General features: G+C 48.2%; 1 protein-coding gene across 1 annotated transcript in view; it reads left to right on the top strand.

The window, feature by feature from the left end:
• Positions 1 to 20,670: 20,670 nt before the first annotated feature.
• The window catches only part of STK3 (serine/threonine kinase 3), a 77,574-nt gene continuing 75,281 nt past the window's right edge, over positions 20,671 to 22,963 (top strand). Inside the window, exon 1 of the mRNA XM_042869673.1 lies at positions 20,671 to 20,777. Within this exon, the coding sequence (XP_042725607.1) occupies positions 20,755 to 20,777 (23 nt within the window). The 5' untranslated portion in view covers positions 20,671 to 20,754. The remainder of the gene's footprint in view (positions 20,778 to 22,963) is intronic.

The following is a 22,963-nucleotide window of genomic DNA, read 5'->3' as shown; positions in this document are numbered from 1 at the left end:
GCTCCCCGTGGCCGCAGCGCGCTGCCCCGCTCCGCGCAGCCCCGGCCCCGCCGCAGCCCCAGGGCCGACGACCCAGGCACGGGGCGGGGGGCGGCGGGCGCTGCTCCCCGCGCGGTGCTTATTTTTCTTCCCTCGGCACCGGGTCATTTGTCAAGATAATCGAGGGGGAGAAAAACAGTTCCTGCCCCACACGCACGCACACCTCCCACCCCCGCCCTTCCCCCTCGCCCCCCCCACCTCCCGCCCGCGGGTCCTAAATAAATCCACTTTGCGCTCAGATCCCTTCCAGATGGCCGCGGCCGCCCCACACAGCCCGGCCCGAGGCCTCCCGGCAGCCCCGCGGCGGGCAGCGGGCTCAGCCCTCGGGCGGCCCCAGCGGGGTCCGGGGCCGTGCGTACGGAGGGGCTCCTGTCCGCGGCGGCAGCCCCGAGACGGGGAGAGGAAAGCAGCGACGGGGCCTGTGCGCGGCGGGGCCGAGGGCTCCTCCTGGGAGCCGGGCAGAGGGCAACGCGTGGCTTCCGAAAAGAAAACGTAAAAAATCGTTATAAAAATCATTATTAAAAAAATTATTAAAGTAATTATTTTCAAATATTTACAAAAACAATTATAAAGAATAAAAGCAAAATTAAAAACCACAAAACCAGCCCTCAGACTCAGCAGCGCATACAGGAAGCGCTCCCAGCGCGCAGCCCGACCCCGCGCACGCACGGCCGGGAGAGCGATGTCTCTCAGTCGCCGCTCTGTCACTTCCCTGTCCTTTCTCTGTCCTGACTGCCCCTGCCGGCCCCGCTCGGCCCCGAGCGCTCCGCTCCCCGCTCCGTTTTCGTTCCCTTCGGGTCGCGGTTCGACGCTGCCGCCCGGCTCCCGTATCGCTCGCTCCCGTATCGGGATTGCGGGCTGTGGTATCGGCACGGCCGCTCTTTAGAGCCGCTCCGTTTTTCTTTTTTTTTTTTTTTTTTTTTTTTTTTTTTTTTTTAAGAGTTCTTATAAACTGAACTCATTTTTAAGGATGTCTTTTTTAAGATGTCTATTAGAGATATCGCAGCTTTGGCTCCTATTCTCTATCTGCCGCGCAACTCAACGCGGAGCGGGGAAAATCCCTCCCCGGTTGCGGCGGCCCCCAGGGCCGAAGCGAAGTCTCAGGGGCAGCGCTCCTGGGCCGGGACCCGGCTCGGGCACAGCGCTGCGGGGGGTCCGGCCCGGTGCCCCTCGGCCCCGCGCGTTGGGTGCCGAGGGTCGGAGCCCATCGCCCGTCCGCAACACTTCCAGCTCCATTCCCGTTGTAACGCCCAAAGTTTTCGATCCGCACCCGTCGCCTGAGCCACGGTACACACGCCACTGTTCATCCTCGGAGGGACCTTTATTAAACCCGATCGAAACGGCCCGCAAACGGGATTTTGAGGTTACTTTCAACGAGGCGAGAGGGGAAAAGCCAACCCCAAACGGATGTTCCTTAAACCTTGGCACTTCCTTTTCCCTTTCCCGCACAGCGCGCACCGGCCGAGTCCCGCCGCCCCACGCCCGCTCCCCACCTGCCCGCACGGCCTTTCCGACCGGATCCCTTCAGGCCCGGATCCCGCTCCCCGCCTCCACGCCCAGATCGCGGCCCTCCACCGCCGGGCTCAGCGCGGAGCGGGGCCCCGTCCCGCCCCGTGGAAAACTCACGGGCAAATCCCTCCTCGGGCTCTCCGGGACCCGGGGACGGAAGGAGGGGACTCCGCGCTGAGCCGCGAACTGAAAGCGACCCCGCGCCGACGGGCAGCGCTCACGTACCGCAGCGGGCAGCTCCTGCCGGGCCTCCGGCACCTTCACGGGGACATTAGATCCACAGCGGGGCGGCTCGGCGGGCCCGGGGCATGGCGGGGAGGGCCGGGCAGGGCCGGGCCGGGCAGGGCAGGGCAGAACGGGGGGGGCTGTGGCCGCGGCGCTCCCGGGGCGCCGGGCGCTGACGGCCGCCTCCCGCCCGCAGCCCGCTGCTGCCTTCGAGCCCGGCGAGGCTCGGCGCGCTCTGAGCCGCCCCCTGCCCGGTCCATCACATTTACAGCGCTGAGTGGCGGGGAGAGCTGTCCCCGCCCGCCCGCCGCAGGCCCACCCCGCGGCGCGCCCCGACGGCCCGCCCCCGGCCCGCCCCGCCGCGCCGGCCTCGCTGTTTACTTGTGTTTGGGTAGCAACTGGGCTTTGAAGGGGCAGCTCTTCCCCCCCGCCCCCCGCGTTACCTGAGGTGACATTTCCCCCCCCCCCCCCCGCGGCCTCCGCAGCTCCCCGCCGCCCCGCTCCCCTCGCTGTGCCCCGTGGCGCGGACCCCCAACCCGCCCCCGCCGTGCCCCTCGCAGCCCGGAGCGGGCACCGCGGCGGAGGAGAAAAGCCCCCAAAGACCCGAGCGTGGACCCCCGGGAGCAGGCGCGCCCGCAGGTAACGCTCCTTCCCGAGGGCCCGCGGCCCGCACATCGGGGTCACCCACGGCCGCCCCTTCCAGTCCCTACTTCGCTTTTTAACCGGCATTCAGCAGCCGAAAGACGCGTTCGGCGCGGAGGTACCGGGCCGCGCCGTGCCCCGCATCCAGCCCGCACCCGGGCGGGCGGAGGGCTGCGGGGGTCGGGGTCACTGCGGGGAATTCGCCGTTGAACGGGGCCTCCCCGCCGCCCCGCGCGTTCCGGGCCGAGGAGCGTCGCGTTCGTTGTCCCCGATAGCGGCGGTGCGCGGATTTCGGCCGAGTTTTTAGCAATAACGTTATCTTGGTCTGTGCGCTGCTTCGGTCCCCAACGGGGGGGATTCGTGATGTGTCGTGGGAGGAGAACGGAGAGAGACTCTGAGGGGTATGGAAAGCTGTACGGAGGAATGGTGTAGGCGAACAGCTCCGAGAACGTCTCCAGGTGCGGTGCGTGGCGATGAATTCAGCGCGCCGAAATGAAGACACCCGCGACGGCCGCGCTGGGAACTTTTTCTTATTTCACGCAAAAACGAGAAACAGACGGGGGAACGAAGCCGGCGGTGGCGACTTTGGAAGAGTCCCCGCGGCGTGACGGCCGCTCGGGCCGGGATTCGTTCCCATTCCTACAGAACCACCGCGAAAACGCGCAGCTGCTGCCCCGCCGCCCCGTAGTGATAGCGCTTCGTGCTGTGGGCAAAGCGGCGACGCTCCGGGCCGGGGCTTGGGGAGAAGGGACCATCCCCGGCGCTTGCTATGCGGGGCAGTCGAACCGGAGCCGCTGTCACTGACACTGACACTGTCGCGGGGTCCGCAGTTATCTTGGATGCCTTCCCGCGGCTCTTTAGGGCCGCTGCGGTGTGGGGACTTCGCGTTTTCAGCAATTTACAGCGTGTTTACAGCGAGTTAAAATGAGCCACGCTAGTTGGGAAAAAGCACAAAACACACAACGAACCTAAGCGAACCAAACCAACCAAACCGAACCTCCAAGAACGAAAAAGCCTCAAAACAAACGGAATAGCAGAGGAGAACGAGGCGGCTCAGAGAGACCTCCCGGGCCGCATCTCGTCGGGCCGCTGCCGGCCCGGGGCAAGCACCGAGTGCGGGGTCACACGCCGCCCCGAGAGTTCTCCGGCTCCGCACAGCCCCGGCCTGGGACGCGGCGGCTGCGGGCTGCAGGTGCGGGGCCGGGCACCTCCCAGCCACCGGAGCTCGAGGGGACCCGCGGCTGCCGGCAGTGGAGAGGCACCGTCGGGGCCGCTCCACCGGGGTCTGGTTGCGTCCGCAGGCGCCCAGGGGAGTCGAACGTCGAGGATGCCAGCAACCTCCGCCTCGCCGCCCCGCGCCCACCCGGACGGCCCCTCCCGCCCCGCGCCTTCCCCCGTCCGAAGCTCGGGACCGGCCCCGACGGCAGCGCGGTTTGCGGGGGCCGCCCTGAGCTCCGCGCCCGGCGGCGGCCCGCGGTGCTGCAGCTCCCCCTGGAGGTACCGAGCAATACGGAACCCCAGCGCAAGGTTCCACGCAAGGCAGCACGGAGCGGCGCGGTGCTGTTCCCGCGGCGAGGAACGGATTAACAGTTGCCGTCGTTCAGACTAACATTCAATGATTCCTCTAGCAGCGTAACCACGGGGCAAAGCTTCACCGCTCCCTGCGCTCCGGGCGCTGCGGGCACCTTCGCCCCCGCCCCGGGAGCTGCCCTGCCGCTTCCTCGCCGCTTCCCGGCACCATGCAGAGCCGCCGGGGGCTGCCCCAGGCTGCAGTGGGGCGGGAGGAGCGGTGCGTCGGGGCCGGGGCTGAGTTTCTTACAGGAGGTTCTACCCCGATAGTCCGGCCGGTGCCTGCAGGTTCTCGGGCTGCGCGCCGTGGGTTTGTTATTACTATTCTATTTTTTATTTAAAAGACTTATGTATTTTAAAGAAAAAGTGACCGTCCGTCGATCTGCCATCCGATTCCGCTGGTGCTTCTCGGTGTCTCACTGGTCCCCTGCTTCATTCCGATTGATATTTGTTGTTGTTTTTAACAGCCCGCTCAAGGCGAGAGGGTTTCACGACCGCCCGTAGAGGCAGGAGCTTAGGAGCTCCGCGGGCTTCCGCAACACCCGCTCGGCATCACCCGTCCCAGCCCCGCATAACATCGCCGCGATTCATCGCGGAGGCAATCCCGCACACTGAGGGGACAGCGGGCTGCAGCCCGACGGGACCTGACGGATTGCAGAGCCCCGGGCGGATCTGTGCCCTTCGCTGCTGGGAATGAGGGGCTGGGCACCGGTGAAATTCGGCAGCTGGCCGCGGCTGGGGGGCTCGTCAGACTGGCAACCTCAGAGCCAAATGTTAGTGGGAGAAATCTGAAGGGAATACTGCACAGAAACCGTACATTGGCTTAAGAAATGCCGTTGCGCATTTGTTCTCCTGCCTTGTAACTCACTTAAGATGTAAGAACTCCAAGGCAAGCTGAGAATGGGTCCCGTGCATCTTGTTCTGTCGCTTACATCAAATAACTTTGCATCCTTCTGAGGACTTTTTGCAGCCCAGTGAGCAGCTCAGTTTGTACAGACAGGGTTAGTGCTGCGGGGTGAAGGTCAGCAAACAACAGCAAAGCCCAGAAGGGTATTTGCAGTTTTGAGTGAGCAGAATACATATGGTCACTGATACAGCTGTGGGCTGAGCACTGATTTGTTTATGCTAGCACGATGCTCTGAAACCAAGGCTGTTCTGTTCAACTCTTGTGTGCTGTAATCCCCTTTACCCACTCTGCACGTGTGTTTCCTGCTTTCAGCATGCATTCTCCGTGTCTAAACTGCATCCAATTCTGTTATAAACCAGGGCAATACAGAGCACTTCGGGGGCTTTCAGAGTATTGCGACCACAGTGCAAGCATATGCAAATCATCACATACAGCTGTGTGCAACGCATGTATTAATCCCTGCATGCTCTCTCAATTGTTTGTGGCACCAGATTTGAAGAACACAATAATGGATATCCTGAATAAGCACCAACTGTTCCTGGGCATACTCATCCCTGGGATGCCCAGACAGACCTTGCTGATGGAACACTGCACTTCTGAGCAAAGTTGGGGTCTTCTAAAGAAGGGACTGAAGGTTCTCAAACGCAAGGAAATTGAGGGAAAATGCACCATACTGTGGCATTGAAAGCTCTGCAAAAGGGCATGTATCTATGGGAGATCATCCAGAGAAGTACTTCAATGTATGCTTGAGCTCATCACTACCCAAACAGGGTGCTGCCCAAGCAAGTGTCCCACCTTCTCTATATGGTGACGTCGCACACTCAGTGTGTGTTTTACCACTGTTTTTAAAGATCTCCTGAATCGAGGCCATTACTGTTAGAATGTCTCATGAACAGTAGTTTATTAAAGAAGCACAACACAAAAGCAAGAGCAGCCACTGCTCCAAGCAAGGTTGTCTTCAGCGCTGGTGTTCCTTGGCTGTCCCACTGCTACCTTTTAGCAGCCCAGCAGCCGGGAGGACACTGCTCCAACCCAAGCTTGGGGATGTGATTGCAGTGTGCCTTGGGGGGCTTTCAGAGCAGTTAGGATCTACTGTGTAGAAAGGGTGATCCACACAGATCCATGATCTCCAATGGAATTCTGTCAACTCTCCATGGCCACTGTAGAGAAAGACAAGAGCATGACCCCACTTCAGAGGAGAAAGGTTGTATAGTCAGAGAAGGACTGGGAAGGCAATGGGGATGGAGGACAGAGCAGGCAGAGAGCAGGAGAATCCAGAGTGAATCTGAGCAGAGAGTGGGCAGTGGGCTTCTCTCTCCTCTACTCACAAACCTTGCATTCTCCTCCTGTGGTGGCTGATCCTTGGTTAGAGGACGGCATCCAGCTCACTCTCCTTAGTTTCCTTCACAAATCCCTCAAAAGTAACTGAAGGACCCACACAGGCTGGAAAAGTGAGAGATGGAAGCTGGTGGAAAGGTGTTTCCCATTCCCTCTGTGCAAGGCAGCACGGTACGCCTAGTAAAGGCCACTGCTGATTGCTGCAGCTCTGCCCTGTTTGCGCTGCCTGCTCCATTCGTTTGACCTGCTCACCCTCCATAGGCTGGGGAAGCCTATTAGTGGGTAATATCGCTCGTCCAAACACCCCTCTGGGAGCGGTTTCCAAGAAAAATACAAAGCTCATTCATTTCAACAGCAGAACTCATTTTAGCCGCAAGAGAAGTGCTGAAAGCCCAGGCCGTTGCACTGCAGTAGAACCAGAAGTGCCTCCAGGCTGCTATTTTGAGCTTCACAGATGGATGGAGAAGGGAAAAAGATACCTCAGCCTCACTGCGGACTTCCAAGTGCAGTATGAATTCCCCTTTTCCACTTCATTTGTCCTGATGATTGCTGGTTGTTCAAATGCAACCAGGGCCGTCTGAACCTCCCTGCTGTGCTTGTCTGGAAGCTGCCCATATAGGTACAGCTGTGCCAGCTGTTGAGGAAGGCTGCATCTGCATGGAGGGAAGCAGTGGGGACCCTGGGACAAGGAATAATTTAGGGTGAGGGTCCCCAGCTGTGGGGGAAGCTGGTGTTCAAGGACCCCGAGAGCTAATGACAGAAATCAAAGCTCACCATAATAAGTGAAAAAAGATTTTCTGAATCTCAGAAAGCCCCCACAGGAAGACTCTTGATGCCACCTGCCAGGATTGTTGGACAAAAGGAATCTCATGTAGAACCTGCAGTTGGAAAATTCTCCATGACTTTGGCCAGAGGGCTCTGCCCGACGCGGCACACACTGAGAACTTCAGCTGGGAAGAAGAGGCAAGCAAATACGGCGTGGTGTGTTACCATCAGTGGGAGTTGTGGGGCCAAAGCAGCAGTGCCAGCACTGCCGGGATCTGCAGAGGAGACTGCCCAAAAGGTCACCAGCGGCTCAGCAGGGTAACCTTGACCTGTCTCCAGCCTCCAAGCAGACAGCTCTTGAGCAAATACAAACACAGTTATTAAAAAACATTTCAACAATGATAGTAACAAAATAGAGTGAAGCGAAGCCAAAACTGCAGGTCTGTTTTATTCAAAGCATAATATTTATAGATGACAGATACTGAAGGCAGTTGCAATTGGTTTCAGGACCATCCCTATACTTAGATAGTAGTAGCACGCTTGAATGTTTTCGCCTTCTGAAACACAGCGAGATAGGAATTCTAATCTCTCAGAAATAGCTTTGTCATTCTTGGAGCAGTTACATGTGCCTGGTAAACAAGAATACTAAAAACAATTTACTGGTAGAATTACAGGTGGAGCCTGAAATGCTAAAAGGCTGTTCAAAGCATCACTTAGGTCTGATCAAGTTCAGCATTAGTCTCATGTTATCTTTCTCCCCCCACAACGGTTTCAAGAAGATATATAAAAGCAGAGCGGAGCAGATGTTTACTTTAGCAGCTAATGGTTCCTCAAATCTACCACAACTTCTAAAGAGCAGATAAAAGCAGCTGCAAGAGTGATCTAGAAGTAAACATCCAGAAGAAAACATAACTGCAATCAAAGTTCCAGCTGTTCTCTTCCCAATTCTTATCAGGATTCTTTTTAATCAGACATTTTGAAGTCATAGGCTTACTTCCAACAGCTTCTGCCCGTACACACACACATATATATGTAAGTCCCTTGAAATACTACAGAAGTTCTGTTTCACATCAAAATAGTGTACATTGTCACTGAAATTATTAATTTTCTTCTCTTCATCCCCCATGTTCTCTCTGGGCCCCTCTTTTGCATCTGGCATGTGTACTGATACTCGAGATGACAAATACTGATAACTGCGAAGCTGCAGTGCTGCATACTTCCACAGCACGCAGCTCAGCCAATGCTAGGCATTGATTTATGTGCTGTACTCTGTTTCACAGCACAAGTTTTTTTGTTTCTTTTTTTTCCCAATTCCATACCTTTAATCCTTGCCACCTTCAAACTAGCATGTGTCAAATTTCCATCTTATTGTTGCAGCTGTGGTTTCTTAAAACTAAAGTACATTTCTCGAAGGCAGTGGCACATTCTTATGTTTAATCACAGACTTAAATGCTCAATTGCTCAAAGAATGCCTGGGCTCATTAAAATGTGATGGTAGTTAGAAGGTTTATTCTTTTTCCCCCTATTAAATGGTTTATAGCAGTTTTAAAAAACAAATTAGGGATGTTCGGATGACTCTTTATTCAATCCAAATCTGTAGAAAGTATAGTAACGTAGGGAGAGGTAGAGACCCTAAGCTCAGGGTTTTCATCAGTAAAGAAGTTGTTTACACGGGACAGAAGAAAGCTCTCCTTCACATAAAAAGTCTTCCATGGGAGTATAGACGAATGGCCACAAACTCTAGTTACCATGCCATCTAGGTACCTTCTGGTACCATGGTACCATTACATAGGGTGACTCCATGACCCCACAGAACAGGATCGCCTGAGAAGCTGGCATTGCCCAAGGATCTGAATGTTTAAAAGGAGCTGCAAAAGGGAGGGATTTCAGTTGTGATGTTCACCGCTTGAAGAGAATACCCAGATTTCCTGTGCTCTCCTATGGAAAAAGAAGCAGAAGCTGGATGCAATAAATATTCCTCCAAGAACTTGGAGTGAGCGTTCCATGCTACTGTTGCATCTGCTCAGGGCAGCTGCCTGTCCGTGCAACGGCTCTTCCTGCAGGTGAGCTGCTGGAGAAGTCCCTGTATGTCAGCCATTTCAGCCCAGGGTCTGGCACGGCAACTTAGGTCCACTTTTATCATCCTTAAAGGCAAAGACATCAGTGTTCTCCACCAGAGCAGCTGAGATACATCCTATTCCAGGAAAAGGCCAAGAAAATAGCCGAGAGCAGTAAGAACTTAAACCGCTGCAAAAAATTTGCCAGAGGACATCTGTCAAAGCCCAAGGAGTTCCAGTTATGTATGATTTCATTTGATCCCAGAGGCTAAATAATGTACAGGAAAGATTTAATAATGTTATGCAGATTATGTGTGGAAATGTAAAAGGAACCAGATACAATGCCAGTTTAAAAAATGTTAATGTGCTCATAGCACTGTTATTGCCACAAATTCAGAAAACACAGCTTGAGCAATAGACTATGATAATAAAATTAAAAATATTGGAATTGCTGGAATATTTACTCAGGTGAGACTATTTGATTGGAAAAAAAAAGAAAAAAGATGACTTAATATTTTCTCTCTGCCAGGAAATAGTCTGTGGAGAGAGCCCCATTACTGTTACCACATCAGTTCCATTTCCATGTGAAACCTTGACAGTGAAAACATGGTAACCAAAGATCACGGTACACCAGTATTTCCAAAGAAGATGTCAGCTATTAAAAGAACAAAAAATGAATGGCCCTCAGCTGTATGTGCTTGCAAGCTCAAGTTATGGCGCATGACTGAACTGCAGGTGCCGTCCCTTTTGCCACACCACTTCCAGAAGCAGGAATTTCTGACAGAGACGGGGGCATGAATGCTAACTGCCACCACAAGGCTTGCCAAAGGGCATCTGTCATGTCCTCTACTGCCAAAATGCTCCTGCGCCTTGTGACAGCATTTAAATACCAGCGAAGAAGGGATTATAAAACAGAACTCATAGCCAGGATGGCCACAGGCTTTATCATTATACAACCTGAAAGCAGAAGAAAATGGATCCTATCTGATGACACCGAAAATTTAATACAGCTTCTCACAAGGAAACAAGTGCAATGCTTCCTATGCTTCCTGAGGCTGGCACTTGCGGTGGTCCTTCTTTGACTCGTGCTTTTATCTCCCTTGAGATAGTGGTTGTAGTTTTAGCAGATAAAAGCTTATACTTACCAGTTTTTCTTCGTGGAAGGATCTGAGACTTTTCCTTCCAAGGTTGGATCTTTATTTGAAGGGAATACCAGCAGGTCTTTTCAGTTTCTCATTTCCTCTTGCTATTTCTGCTCTCATCTGTTTTACAAATGGCCACCATAATATTAAGCTTATCTAATGGCCAGGCCTCCTGCTGGAAGACTGCCAGCTGCAGTCTGAAAATGAGTCATCTGAAAGCATTCAGAGGAGATGGCCATCACCTTCTCCCTGAACCTCAAACATAAAACTTCCCTGATAAGCACATACTCCGATGTCACGAAAAGCAAGAAGTTACTCTTAAATTCAGATGTCACTTCAAACAGCTTTCTTGCTGAACTGATTTCACTCTAAACAGCTCTGTTTTTCAGTGTCTGGAAAAGATGCCACTTGTACATACATAAAGAAAAGCGCAGATGTCCCAGTCACAGCTTCACTGTGAACCCAAGTTTAATTCTACAGTTTCTTCTCCATATTTTCATGGAATTATAGAACCATTTTGGGTTGGAAGGGACCTTAAAGCTCATCTAGTTTCACTACCCTGCTGTGGGCAGGGTTGCCAGCCACTAAATCAGGTTGCCCAGGCTTCCATCCAACCTGGACAATCCATCCTCCAATTTTGTTCACTGTTTCTTTTCTCTGTTCACTGTGGCAAATTCCAGGACACAGAATGGCTGAGTCTGGAAGGGATCTCTGGAGGGCACCTAGTCCACTCCCTGGTCCATCTTCTCCTGGCTTTCACATTAGGGCAAAGCAAATACAGGACGGGCAGTGGCTGTCATCTTCTACAGGCAGTGAGTCCTGAAGGCTTAGGAACAATTCCTGATGAGAAAGGTGGAAAGAGTGGGATGAATTGCTTTCCTTGGCAAGGGAAATTCTGTGAAAATATTCCTGCATTTCATGTGCATATACACAGAAGACAAAATCTCCTGAATTTTGCTATGGACCTTGAAGAGACTTGGATTGTATTCAAAAGGAGGAACTCGGTAGGAGTGCTAGGTCTCTAACTTAGAAACTTGAGAGGGAGCCTAAAAAAACTGCCCAAGGTCTATGTAAGACTCTAAGGACACAGTGTGTAGCAAGAAAAACTGATGCAAGAGCTAACCTGCTGAACCTTACAATAAAGAAAATCAGAGGTTTGCCATCATATCTTTTATTTGGGTAACACCTGAGAGGAAGAGTCAAAAGCCACATCTTACAGAAGAACCAGTTCTGCAGGAATGAGGGACTGGGGGCTACGTGCACAAATCCCTCACTCAGGCTTCTGCTTCCCAAAGAGAAGGGATTTTGACCTCGTGGGAGAGAGAAAGAACAGGCCCTAAGCTGGAAACTGAAGCGTGAAGACACCTACGCAACAAGAGAGAACCCCCTGGAGCACCTTCGTTTTGGAAAGAGGGCTGACAACAGGAAGAGAAAGATCTGCTGGTTGCTGTGACATTTGCCTCAAGGCTGGTTCTTGCAGCACAGCCACAGAGAGCTCCACAGATCCTGTGCTGCCCAGCTCCCAGTCATCTTGCAGCCTTGGCTGAGGGTCTGCCCAGTACAGCCCTTAGCTGGCTCAACAAACCCCCTGAGGAACCCTGAGGCTACTTCAGCCTCTGGCTTGCTGACAAGGCCTTGTGCTGATCGCCTTGTTCTGCAACTGGGACAAACAAATGAAACAGAATTTCTGGAATCCATTGCTTTTCTTCAGGGTGTTATTTAAAAATTACACTGTGAGAGATTATTACTGCAGGCACAACTCTTTAGAGCAGACTTCCTAGAAGCACAGCAAGTTTGGGGAAAACCCTTCAAACAATCCCCCTTACTGTAGGACACCTGTTCTCCTTAAAACACTTTTGTTTTTAGTGGAAGTCACCCCAGCTGAATTAAATTTGTTTCCCTTGGGCTTGCATTTTCTTTAGCCAACACAACAGCTGCACCATGTGGAGATGAGCCACAAGAAGTGTAACAACACATGTTTGTGATTGCTGTATCAGCTTTGGCAGATTTGAGTGCAGAGGTCTTTAGCTGCCTTCTATTAGAGAGCCAGCTTTACAATATATACAACATCTTGCAGAGTAGTAGCAATAATAGATGTAGTTTTATGTATTTCTTGTACATGCTGGTACAGTAAAACCAGAAAGGAACTGGCTATTACTTATGGCTATAAATATTGTCTTAAGCATAAACATTTTCTTTTTTCATGCAAAAGTAGGCACAGAACCTAGAGGATGGGTAAAGCAGTGATAAAATCCCCTGAAACCCCTCTGTGCTAGCTGTTACTCGTCCTGCAAGAGACACTCAACCAGTCAGAATTTGTAGAAACCCTTTCATTTCAAAGCTGTGGTAAATTTAATCGCTCCAAGAAATTACTGAATTCCTGGAAAATAACGCATAATCTTAGTGTAGTGTGCTTATTTTTTTTCTTCTTATTTCAAGAACAGGTGTCAAAAAGTGGTTTTGTAGAGCCTAATTTCATGTATTTTGGAGCACAGCTTTGAAGTCTACTTTTGGAACATTTAATTAAGAGCTGCTGAGTATCATCCATCCATCCATCAAAATGAGGTGCATGTTTTTGAAAGATCATTCGGAAACTTCAAGATAAATGCTAATAGTAGAATACAAAATCAATCATTTGTGTTTATAATGTGCTGTTCCTGTTACTTTATGTGCAACCAGTGCTATTCATTTTTGTGGGTAGCCTCTTTAATTCAGTTATGTGATTTTAATCTTCCTGTACACTTTCTCTCTTAGAAGTACTCTACCATATAAAGAGCCACCCCAACATTGCATAAGTGCCCCTGTCACTCTAAACAGCAATTGTCTAAAATTTCAGATTCTTAGTATCTATTTCATGATACGAAGACTGCACTGTTTGTTTTATCTTCTTGAACTGCATCATTTCTAATTGGATGAACTTACGACATATTGTTTAGAGGTTATGTCTGATTTTGACCTTTCTTCCATCCTCCTGGGAGATGAATTGGGCTGAGGATGGAAACAGCAGGCAAGGAAAAGTTTGCATTTATACTCACACACCCATGAATGAATGAGACAGGGTTCTCCTTTGAGAACTGATCTCCAAAGCAGCATATTTGAAAGATGCTATTGATACTAATAGATTTTGGATCAGGTCCTAGAGATATTTTGCCTAGTCTGAGCTGTGTAAAGCAGGGATTTACTGTCTATAAATCTTACTGAAAGAAGACACAATGCATACCAATACATGAAGTTCTACTTTTTACTTCTGTTTGTTTTGTTTTTTTTTTCCCCATTGTATTGCCTAGTATTCAGATTAGCACATTTGTTTTAAAATTTGATTTAAGGAATTTAAAATGTGACTTGCTAATCTAGGAAGAGCAGCTTAATACCACCAGTGTAATGAATTAGATCATGGAACTAGAGAGGAACTCAAGGATGAGGCAATAAAAGTGGCGTATCGTCCAGTTCAAGGTTACACAAAACATTAAATTCTCTCTTGTTTAGAAGACATTGAAATGTGATATATGAACACAAAAGAAGCAATGTCTTCAAATCTTAAAACGATTAGCAGCTTTGCTCTGTAGGGATTTAGGGGAGGAGATGGACTCCACCCTGAGGAAGATAAAAGGCCTCAGTTTTCTCAGCTGGAAGGAGTGATTCATTTTAGGTGGAAGTGGTATGCATCCGATATTCCTCATGTGGTAAATTAAATGTTTCCATTAGAAGGTTCCTAGCATATGGAATTGCTCTATTTTCTTCTCTGCAGGGAAAATTATGCCACGAGAGCAGTGCTTTTTTTTTTGCTAATTCCAGCCTGCTTGAAAATAGGCAGTGCTGATGGCTGTTGACAAACTCTTTTTGGCTACTCAGTAATTCCACCCATGTTTCATTGGTTCCCTGCTTTTTTAGAGAAGAAATAAGGGAAAAAGCTTAGGTCTGACACTTAATGTGGATCATGAGCATTCTAGATAGCAACTTGCTTTATGTTCTGCTGTGTTTTTATAGTTTGACCTATGTAAATTCAGTCGTTTCAAGTTTTGTCTTCAGCAGAAAGTACCTACCCTTGCTGTGTGACAATGGCATTTTAAACCCTCGTCTTTAGTGGCCTGGCTGTTGTAAACCCTCCTGATACAGACTGAGCCTAATTAGTGGAGGCTCAAATCAGTATACTGCATAGAACATGTCCAACAAAACTGTATTATTTGTGGCTTTGCTGTTTTTTTAGTATATGGGCTGCTATGGGGAAAGATTCCTGCTGTTTTTAAGAGCAGAATGGGAATGTAAGTGGAAATCCTAATCTTTTTCTTGTTCAAAATTTATTCTTGTATTTCCATGGTATCTTATCTTGTAATCAGACCCGCCACTTCGGAGTCAGTCATGAAATGGCTGTTATGCCACTGAGTGTTTTTTGTAGGGCATTAAATTAGAAATGTATTTGGATATTTTTTTCAGTGTGACTGTACATGTTATACGAGTAGCTTATTTGGACTTGAATTATGATCTTCCGATGTGTTTTGATTGGGAAACGTTGGAAAAAAGTAGGAAACAGAAATTTGGTGGTTTCTTGATTGTGAAGCCGTAAGAATGAGTGATTCTTTCATATACAGAACACCTGCCTTGCTGTAGCCATGGAACAAAGCTGGAGATCAACTGCAGAAATAAACAAGTAGGGTTTTCCTTAAAAAACAAACAGAATAACAACTGAAAACCCTATATCTAGAATAAAACACGGGCATTTTGTAACTTATGTTTTATGGAGTTCAGTACTCACAGTGTGCTTCCCTGTAGTATTGGGTTCCCCTTTTTTGTTCCTTATTGCTTTGTACTTGCACTTTTTATGCTTCAAGCACTTCTGTGAAAGGCCCACAACTGTAAGGACGTTTTTCTTCTTTAAAGCTGAAAGAATGGGTCTTGTTAGCTTCTTGAAAAATGTTCTCACCCAAAATAAAAAATATCCTGATCTTCTCTGAACTTCTGGAGAAGGCTTTTGTTGCGTCTTCTCCAAACTCTCTGTGCAGGAGCTGTACAGGAGGATGGGAGAAGCTGCAGCCTTCACAGTGAGGAAAGCCTTGAGTACAAAGCTGCTCACGGTCAGACAGCTGAAGCTTGTACTTGTTCCATCAAGTAATGATGATTTCATTAGTCTTTAGCTATTGATATCCGTTTCTGTCCTAATTCAGGCATCAAGCTATGCTAGTGAAGTGGCATTTATTCTGCAGGGTCCAAGCACGCGCCTCTGCAGATGATTGCCCCATAAAGAATCACAGAATCATAGACTCTATGAGGGGGGGGAATATCTTCATGAAGGTAGGAAACCAGAGTATTTTGGAGTATTATTACAGCAGCAATAACTCTTTTACAAACCAAAAGGCATTTTCTTTTTCAAGTGGATGCTAATCCTTAGATCCCATGAGTACAATCAGTGCAGCTGTAATACACCCTGGGATATCTTTTGTGGTTAACTGTAAATAGCGACTCTGTTTCCACGGTTTATTTTTAACATAGTGTACTATATTAAGAAAAATAGCAAATGTAAGTCTATACATAGCCTGTTACTAAGACTGTGAGCTGAATAGTCAGTCAACAGGAAAATACTAGCCTAATCAACAAGTGTCTGCAGGTCTAGTAAGGATATTTCGGATACTAGTATGATACATTATAGGTAGTGGGAAGAACTGCAGCAGTACAACTAATATTTCATTATTACAGATCTTAGGAACTTTGTGAATCACACTGGTTTTGGCAGAGTGGATTTGGTTGCTGTAATCTGTACCTCTATGTCCTGGCTGTTTATCTTCTACCTTTCCTTTGCTGGACCAGCAAAAAAGTCAACTTCCTTTTATGCAGTATTAATTGGCTATTAAGTAGTGAGGAGTTCAGGAAAAGAGAACAAATACAGTTTTTTACTCTTAACCTTCAAAAAAAACTTGTTTCAAAGAAAAAAAAAAATTTAGTCCAAACTTGAGAATGTGCTGTTCTTTTATATTTTATTTTTAACTATTTTATGACTGACAGGGTTAGGGAAGTATAGGACAAATTCTTAGATAAGCCTTCAAGGTTACCTCTCATTATGCATGATAGGTGGGGGGAAAAGAAACAAACAGGCAGAAGTCAGTTTTTCTTATCATCTGTATAAACAAGCTGGTATTTCATTCAAGGCCTTTTCCTTAACTTTCAGCATACCAGATTACTATCAGGCAATCACCCTGAGAGACATGCAAACATGTTGTTGTTGACTGTTTGTCTACTGAATTTATGAACTTGTTTCCTAAGGAAACAAGGCTCCTGCATTTGTTCTATGTCTATGTGCTTGCCTGCCAAACTTTCCCTTTATTATTCCTTTACTTTTTTCCTTTATTATATAATATATAATTATATAATATTATAATAATATTTATTATTGCAGTAATTTGTGACTTAGGAATCATATTAATCACACTGAATGGAAAGCTGGAGGTCTGTAGTGAATTGAGTTCCCATCTGTATCAAACCCACAGGTGATGGACAAAGGAGGAAATGCCCCATTTGCAGAGCTGTTTGCCCCTCAGCAGGGGAAATATTGTGCTTGGCTGTAGGAATTGTCACTGAGCTGTGGTGCAGCCTGCCAGCCTTTGGCTTCCAGCTGAAAACGAAGCTGTGATCCAGCCTCATAATTGTGTGGTAAAGCCACAGTGGGCTGCTGGAGATGTGGAGGGTTTGGAAAGAGCTTTAAGCTGGAGCATGCATCAGTGCCTACTAGGGCACTCCAGGTGCCATGATTTTCAGTGTGCTAAGGTGACTACAATCATTGCAGAATGACAGATGGGAGCACTGGGGGGTTCCTGTGGTGAAAGGGCAGAAAGCATGTGGAGAAGGAAGCTGGGCTGCGAATGGCACTGTGGATGCCAGGAAGGGCTAGTGGTATGTTGCCCAAAGAGTGTGAAGTGTTTACGACACAAATCAGCAGAAAAACGTGCACTATTAATCCTGTGGTGTTTTTATTATTTTTTTTCCTAGCGGTACCTTTTATTAGCTAAAATACATACTGTTTAAATGAGCCTGATCTAATACCTTCTGAAATAAATGTTTCTTTTATTTGCAATCAAAGGAACTAGATAAGGTCGCTACTATAACATACAGAATTTATTTGCATTATATTTATGAATAAGACTTTGAAGTATATATTTGGAATTTGAATGTTACTATTAGTAATACCTGACAGAGACTCAGACATGAGCTTTTCAGGTAACATTTTGTCCTTCTCTGACACACTGTGAATTTTGCACAACTGAGACAGGACTGACATCTTGCAGCTTGCTGGGTCATATACTTAGGGGCTTGGACACAGTCTTAGTTTGTGATTGTTACACAGACTTTATTCTTGTCAATGCCATCAGGATTTCTGATTCTATTGCAGTTTAAGTAATTATAATATAAATTATTTTATTTGTTTACAAAATTACATTTTAATGTAAAATAGTTTTAGTACTCAAAAACTAAGTATGGGCTCCATTCATCCTTTGGTCTACAGAATTGATGTTGATGTCAGTTCCATGGAGAATGCAAGCTGGCAGATTGTGGAAGTGGATGAAATACTTCAGAAAAACCTCAGTTTTCTCCTGTATTTTTAAGACTGGGCTACGTTAAGTATTTCCTTGCTCACCTACTCTCTTAGTAGTGTCATGTGGTTCCACTCTTGGAAGAAATCATGGGAATACTCCCGTAGATTGCCTGTAACTTCCTCATCTCCATGTTGTCTAGACACCAGCAACCTCATCATATATTCATGCCTCCAGAACATCTAGACTTCCCTTTACTGGAAAGCCTGAATTAGGCAGTAGGAACAGAGGGAGTCTGTTTTCCCTTTCAAAATTCCTTCTTTGCTGGTGGCTAGGTATAATGTTGTAATGAATACCAAGTCAGTGTCATGTTTCACTGCAAGGTTCCCAAATTCATCTTGCAGCAAAGAGGTGCGATGATGTTATTTATCCTGGTCTTATAGGCATAAAAATACCACTTGAAAGGAGAAGAGATTAAGAAAGTGATCCTGAAGAACTCTATGGCATATACACTATCTTCCTATTGACCTTTTATTTTCAGCATAAATGTACTTAGAAAGCATTCTGGCGTTTGAGTAAAGCACAACTGAAACTTCTGTGAGTGAAAAAGGCATGGAATTAGTCTGTATTTTTTGGCATTGCTCATCCCACTAGGATATAATGCCGGGTTACCTAACTTTTCCTGTTTCAGACATCTTGGGTTATTTTAGACTCCTCATTCTTCATTGGTAGAAGTGGAGGATTCTCCAGTACCCCTCTTCCTCAATTACCTAATGATATTTTGGGGGAGAGGGGTTTGTCCTCTAACTGAGGACTGCTAACATCTAAATTCTAGGTCTAGATTTCTTTAGCCTTGATCTCTCCAACTGTTTTAATGGGGGAGGAAGGAGTGGCAGATTAGGCTGTTTAGCCTAACTTCTTTCCAAAGAAAGTTAAATGTGTGAATGCAGAGATGGAACACTTTTTGGCTATTTGTTTTTCTTGGTGTTAGAGACATAATGTGGTACCCGTGTAGTTTTTTTTAAGACTGCTTTTCCTTGCTGGAATGCACAGCTTATCTGAGCTGTGGCTTGAAATGAGGAGCTGGGGGGAAAAAAGAAGCAAAAAAACCAAGCACCTGCCTCCTCTGAAATAAATACTGCCTCCTCTGGACAAAATGCTGTCTTCAAGAGCTGCGTTAAAAGATGTGGATGGACAGCCTTTGCCCTCCAGAAGTGTCACAGCCAAGTAGGGATTTCAGGCTGCCCTTTGCTCAGTGAAATCAGTGAAGTGTAAATAATAATAACTGGTCAGTGTGTCAGCCAAAATGAAGTTGGAAAATAGCCATATGGCATCTCCTACCTGCCTCTCCTCCCCATTCCTTGAACAGGCAGGTTTGCATTGCAGGGTTCCCCTCCACCTCTATCTAAGGCACGGTGACTGAAGTGGCTGCTGGCTCCTTCTCGGGATGTGGTTTTTATTTGGATGTGGTATTTATTTATTTATTTATTTATTGCACCTCCTACCTACAGTTTTCTGTGGTATGGAGAAATCTGGCAGTACTGCTGGTGAACCACTCTGGCTTAAGGGATGGTACTTGAAGAGCTCTGCATTGATCTGTTGTGCAAAGGAAGATGTCCTACTCCATTTTTCCATGATTCAGAAGAAGAAAGAAAACCAAAAGGTCATATGCTCATGTGTGATTTGTTAAACAGGTTCATTCAATATTGCCATTGTGCATTTAGTCTGACCACAGTGAGTCAACTTGTCTGGAATTGACTCAGGCAAAGTAGACAACATCCACAAGAGTGGGACTTCATTCATTCAGAATTTCCTTGCTAATGCCCATCAGGGAAATTAAATTAGGTGTGGAGTGTGGATTTTTTTGTATGTTTTGAGTGCTGTTGTGAATCTAAATGCAGCTTAAAGTGGAACATGGGCATTTCTGGACTTTTATGGATCTTACCCAAGTGTTTTACTACCTCTAACTTCCATCAGTTAGGCAAATAGACCTGCTTTCAGGAAGGAATAGGGATGCTGGCTGTAGCATTTAACTGTTCTTGTGTTGAGTTGGTTGACTGCCTGGATGCTGTCAGTCAGCAATGTTCATTTCTATGCAAACAGCACAAAATGGGAAGTTGTAACGTGGAGAAATGGCAGATAACTGTCACACAGTACTCAGCAGCCTAAAAGCTGCTACTTGAGTAATTACGTGATGGCTTCCTCTGGCTTCGCAGGGTAACTTGTGTGCTTTGGCACTGCAAACAGCCTCCTGCCAACTGTCTGCGCTTTCACCTCGGAGCTACACGGCCTCGCCTGGCCAGCTGAGGGGAGCGCTGCCGGCCCGCAGCCGTGACTGACCGCCCGCGGGCCGTGCGGAGGAACTACTCTGCCTTTCCAAGCAGAGCTCGGCGCGCTGACCACGGCTCGCTCCCCGCTACTTTGAGGACGAGATGCGCGGGCCCGAGGGCGAGGCGAAGGGCCTGGGGAAAAGAGCCGCCGACATGCTCCGCCGCAGGGCTGCCTGTGCCCGCAGGCCCGGCTCCTCGAGACAGGGCGTGACGCGGGCGTGTGGTAGACGGACGGCCGTCCTTCGCCCGGCGGCACCTCGGCGCCCTACCCGGCGGGATGGGAAGCGCGGGTTGCTCGGCGGGACTACATCTCCCGGCATGCCTTGGGGGGACGCGGCGGCGCAGGGCACACCGGAAGCTCAGCGCCTCCGCCGCTCGCACGGCCGCCTCCATCTTTTTCCTCCTTCCCTCCCTCCCGCCGGCGCGCCGCCGTCTGCTCCGCGACGCGTGGGCGGGGCCGTCCCGAGCGACGCCTCCGCTGGCCAACCAGCGCTCGAGACGGCTCCGCTCGTATCCAATGAGAGCCGCGAGGAGGCGGCCCCAGGGTAGGCGGCGGTAGCGGTGGTTGCCTGAGAGGCCGGCGACGTCCGCGGCCGAGGGAGGGCGCGAGCTGCGCTTAAAGGGCCAGCTGCGCGCGCCGGAAAAGTTGCGAGGAGTTGGGCGGGCGCCGGCCCTGCGCTACCCAGACGGCGGCCGGGGGACGGCGGCGGCATGGAGCAGGCAGCGCCCAAGAGGTAACGATCCCACGGAACCTTTCCGCGGCCCCTTCCCCTCCCGGAAGCGAGCGTGGGGGGGCGAGGCCTGGCAGGGCCGGTGGGGGTCGGGCTGCGTGCGGGCGGGCTGAGCGCCCCGTTCTCTGCCGGCCCCCCGCGCCTCCGGGGGTGCTGAGGTGGGCTCGGAGTGGCTTTCCTGAAGTACGTACGCCAATCTTCGTTTTAACCTTCGTTTTATTGTTTTGATTTTTAATATTTGCCTTTTGTGTGTGAAGTAGGACGTGAAACCGTCAGCTTTCGCTGTAAATGTGCTGCTGTCATCTGAATGCATGGAATATCTAACAGTGTGGGTATGTTTAGGTGGAGCAGCCTTCTTGTGGTGCAGTTATGTGCTGTGCAGAGCAGAGCTGTGAGCGTGCAGGCTGTACATAGTTTACATACGTACTGGCTGTGTTAGCTCCAACTGTTTCACTTCCTGTTAGCTTATATTATGTAGTTACTATTTTTTCTTCTGCCAGGAGATAATGAACTTTTTTTATTCTTGTGTAAACACAGTTGTTTACGTTCAGAGCCTTTGAAATTTCTTACAGTGATTTTCCAGGGCTCCAGAAGAGTGCTGTTGTGGAGCTGTGTCCTTCTTTCTCCCATGATATGTCAAGAAACATGTCTGCTGCTGAAATCCTTAGTGAAGAGTCAACTAGCAGTTGTTCTGCTGAGTGCCTTCATCATAGTCTCAGATCCCAGATTCTCAGATTCCAGGCTGGATGTGGCTCTGGGCAGCCTGGTCTAGTGGTTGGTGACCCTGCTTGTGGCAGGGGAGTTGAAACTGGTTGATCTTTGAGGTCAACCCAGGCTATTTTATGATCCTAAACAAAAAGGTGTCTGGTTTCCATTGAATTTACATTGCACTCAACATGAAGGTCAGTTTTGTCTTTCTCCTAATTGAACAAGTGAGAAGAATCACTCTAGGCATTACTTTGGTCTGATGATAAGCTTTGTGATGTTTGACATTGTTTTGTGATGTTTGACATTGTTTTGTGATGAAGCTCCTTGCCCTGAGCTGGATATCTTGGCCCCTGTGCATTTCTGTGATGCACAATAAAGGAACTTGCAGGCAGTTTTTCATGTAGAAGCAGCTTGGTGGGATTTTGTTGACTGAATTCATTCCTACAACTGGTGCTAACATTGTTGACAATGTTTCCCACAAGCATGTTTTCTGCATTATTTTTTTTTCTTACTTAGAAGACTTAGAAGACAAGGCTTCAGCAGACGTTTTAAAGTTTGTCTGACACTTCAGGATATGCTGCGGAGGAAGGACAGGCCTGCAGTGTGATTTCAGATTGACAGTGCTCTGCACATTGAATGCAGGGAATAGGAGAAGCACCAGTAAGGATTTAGGAGAAGAAATGGGAATACCTGAGAAGTAATCAATATTACAGGCACCAGTGCAAAGCTTGGGATCTGGTTATTTCAAAGGAGCGAAAATAAAACTTGAAGTTAGCACAACCTGCAGCATTGTGTGCATTTCTTTATTTGGTTTTGTTTTGAAGAACTAGTTTTGCTCTAGCTTTATTACCTAGCTGTAAGCTTGTGGCTAAACTAATTGCTGTTGGTGAACTGTTTGAATCAGGAAGAACTAGAAAGCCGATATGGGAGCTTTTTAACTCCTGCATGTTCTTATCATATTTTTTGAAGTTTTCCTTTTGGAAGATTAAATATGATGGGAACTTAGTGGGTTTGTTTCTTGAAGAGAAGGGAAAATCACATAATTGCAGGGGTTAGAAGGGACTTCAAGACATCATCGAGTCCAAGCACCTGCAAAAGCAGTTCCCTACAGCAGATCGCACAGGTAGATGTCCAGGCAGGTTCTGAGTATCTCCAGAAAAGGAGACTCCACAACCTCTCTGGGCAAACTGTTCCAGTGCTCTGTTACACTCCCTGTAAAGAAGTTCTCCGGTATCTTTGTATGGAACTTCCTATGTTCATACTTCAGGCTATTGTTCTGTGTCCTGTCATTACGCACCATTGAGAAGTGCAGAAGTACTGGCTTCATCCATTCACCACCTACCCACCTCCTTTTAGAAGAATTGAATATTTTTTTCTCCATAAAATACTGCTTACAGCCTGTGTGCATATATTTTCTTTATCTGGTGTTTTTATCTTTTATTATTATAATGTATTTTTTTTACAGTTTTCTGATTGTTTGG

The sequence above is a fragment of the Lagopus leucura genome, unplaced genomic scaffold (assembly GCF_019238085.1).
Source record: "Lagopus leucura isolate 7727_CA_CO unplaced genomic scaffold, USGS_WTPT01 Super-Scaffold_100002, whole genome shotgun sequence".
Taxonomy (NCBI): Eukaryota; Metazoa; Chordata; class Aves; order Galliformes; family Phasianidae; genus Lagopus; species Lagopus leucura.
Note: the sequence above shows the minus strand (reverse complement) of the source record. Positions and strands in the feature narration are given on the sequence as shown.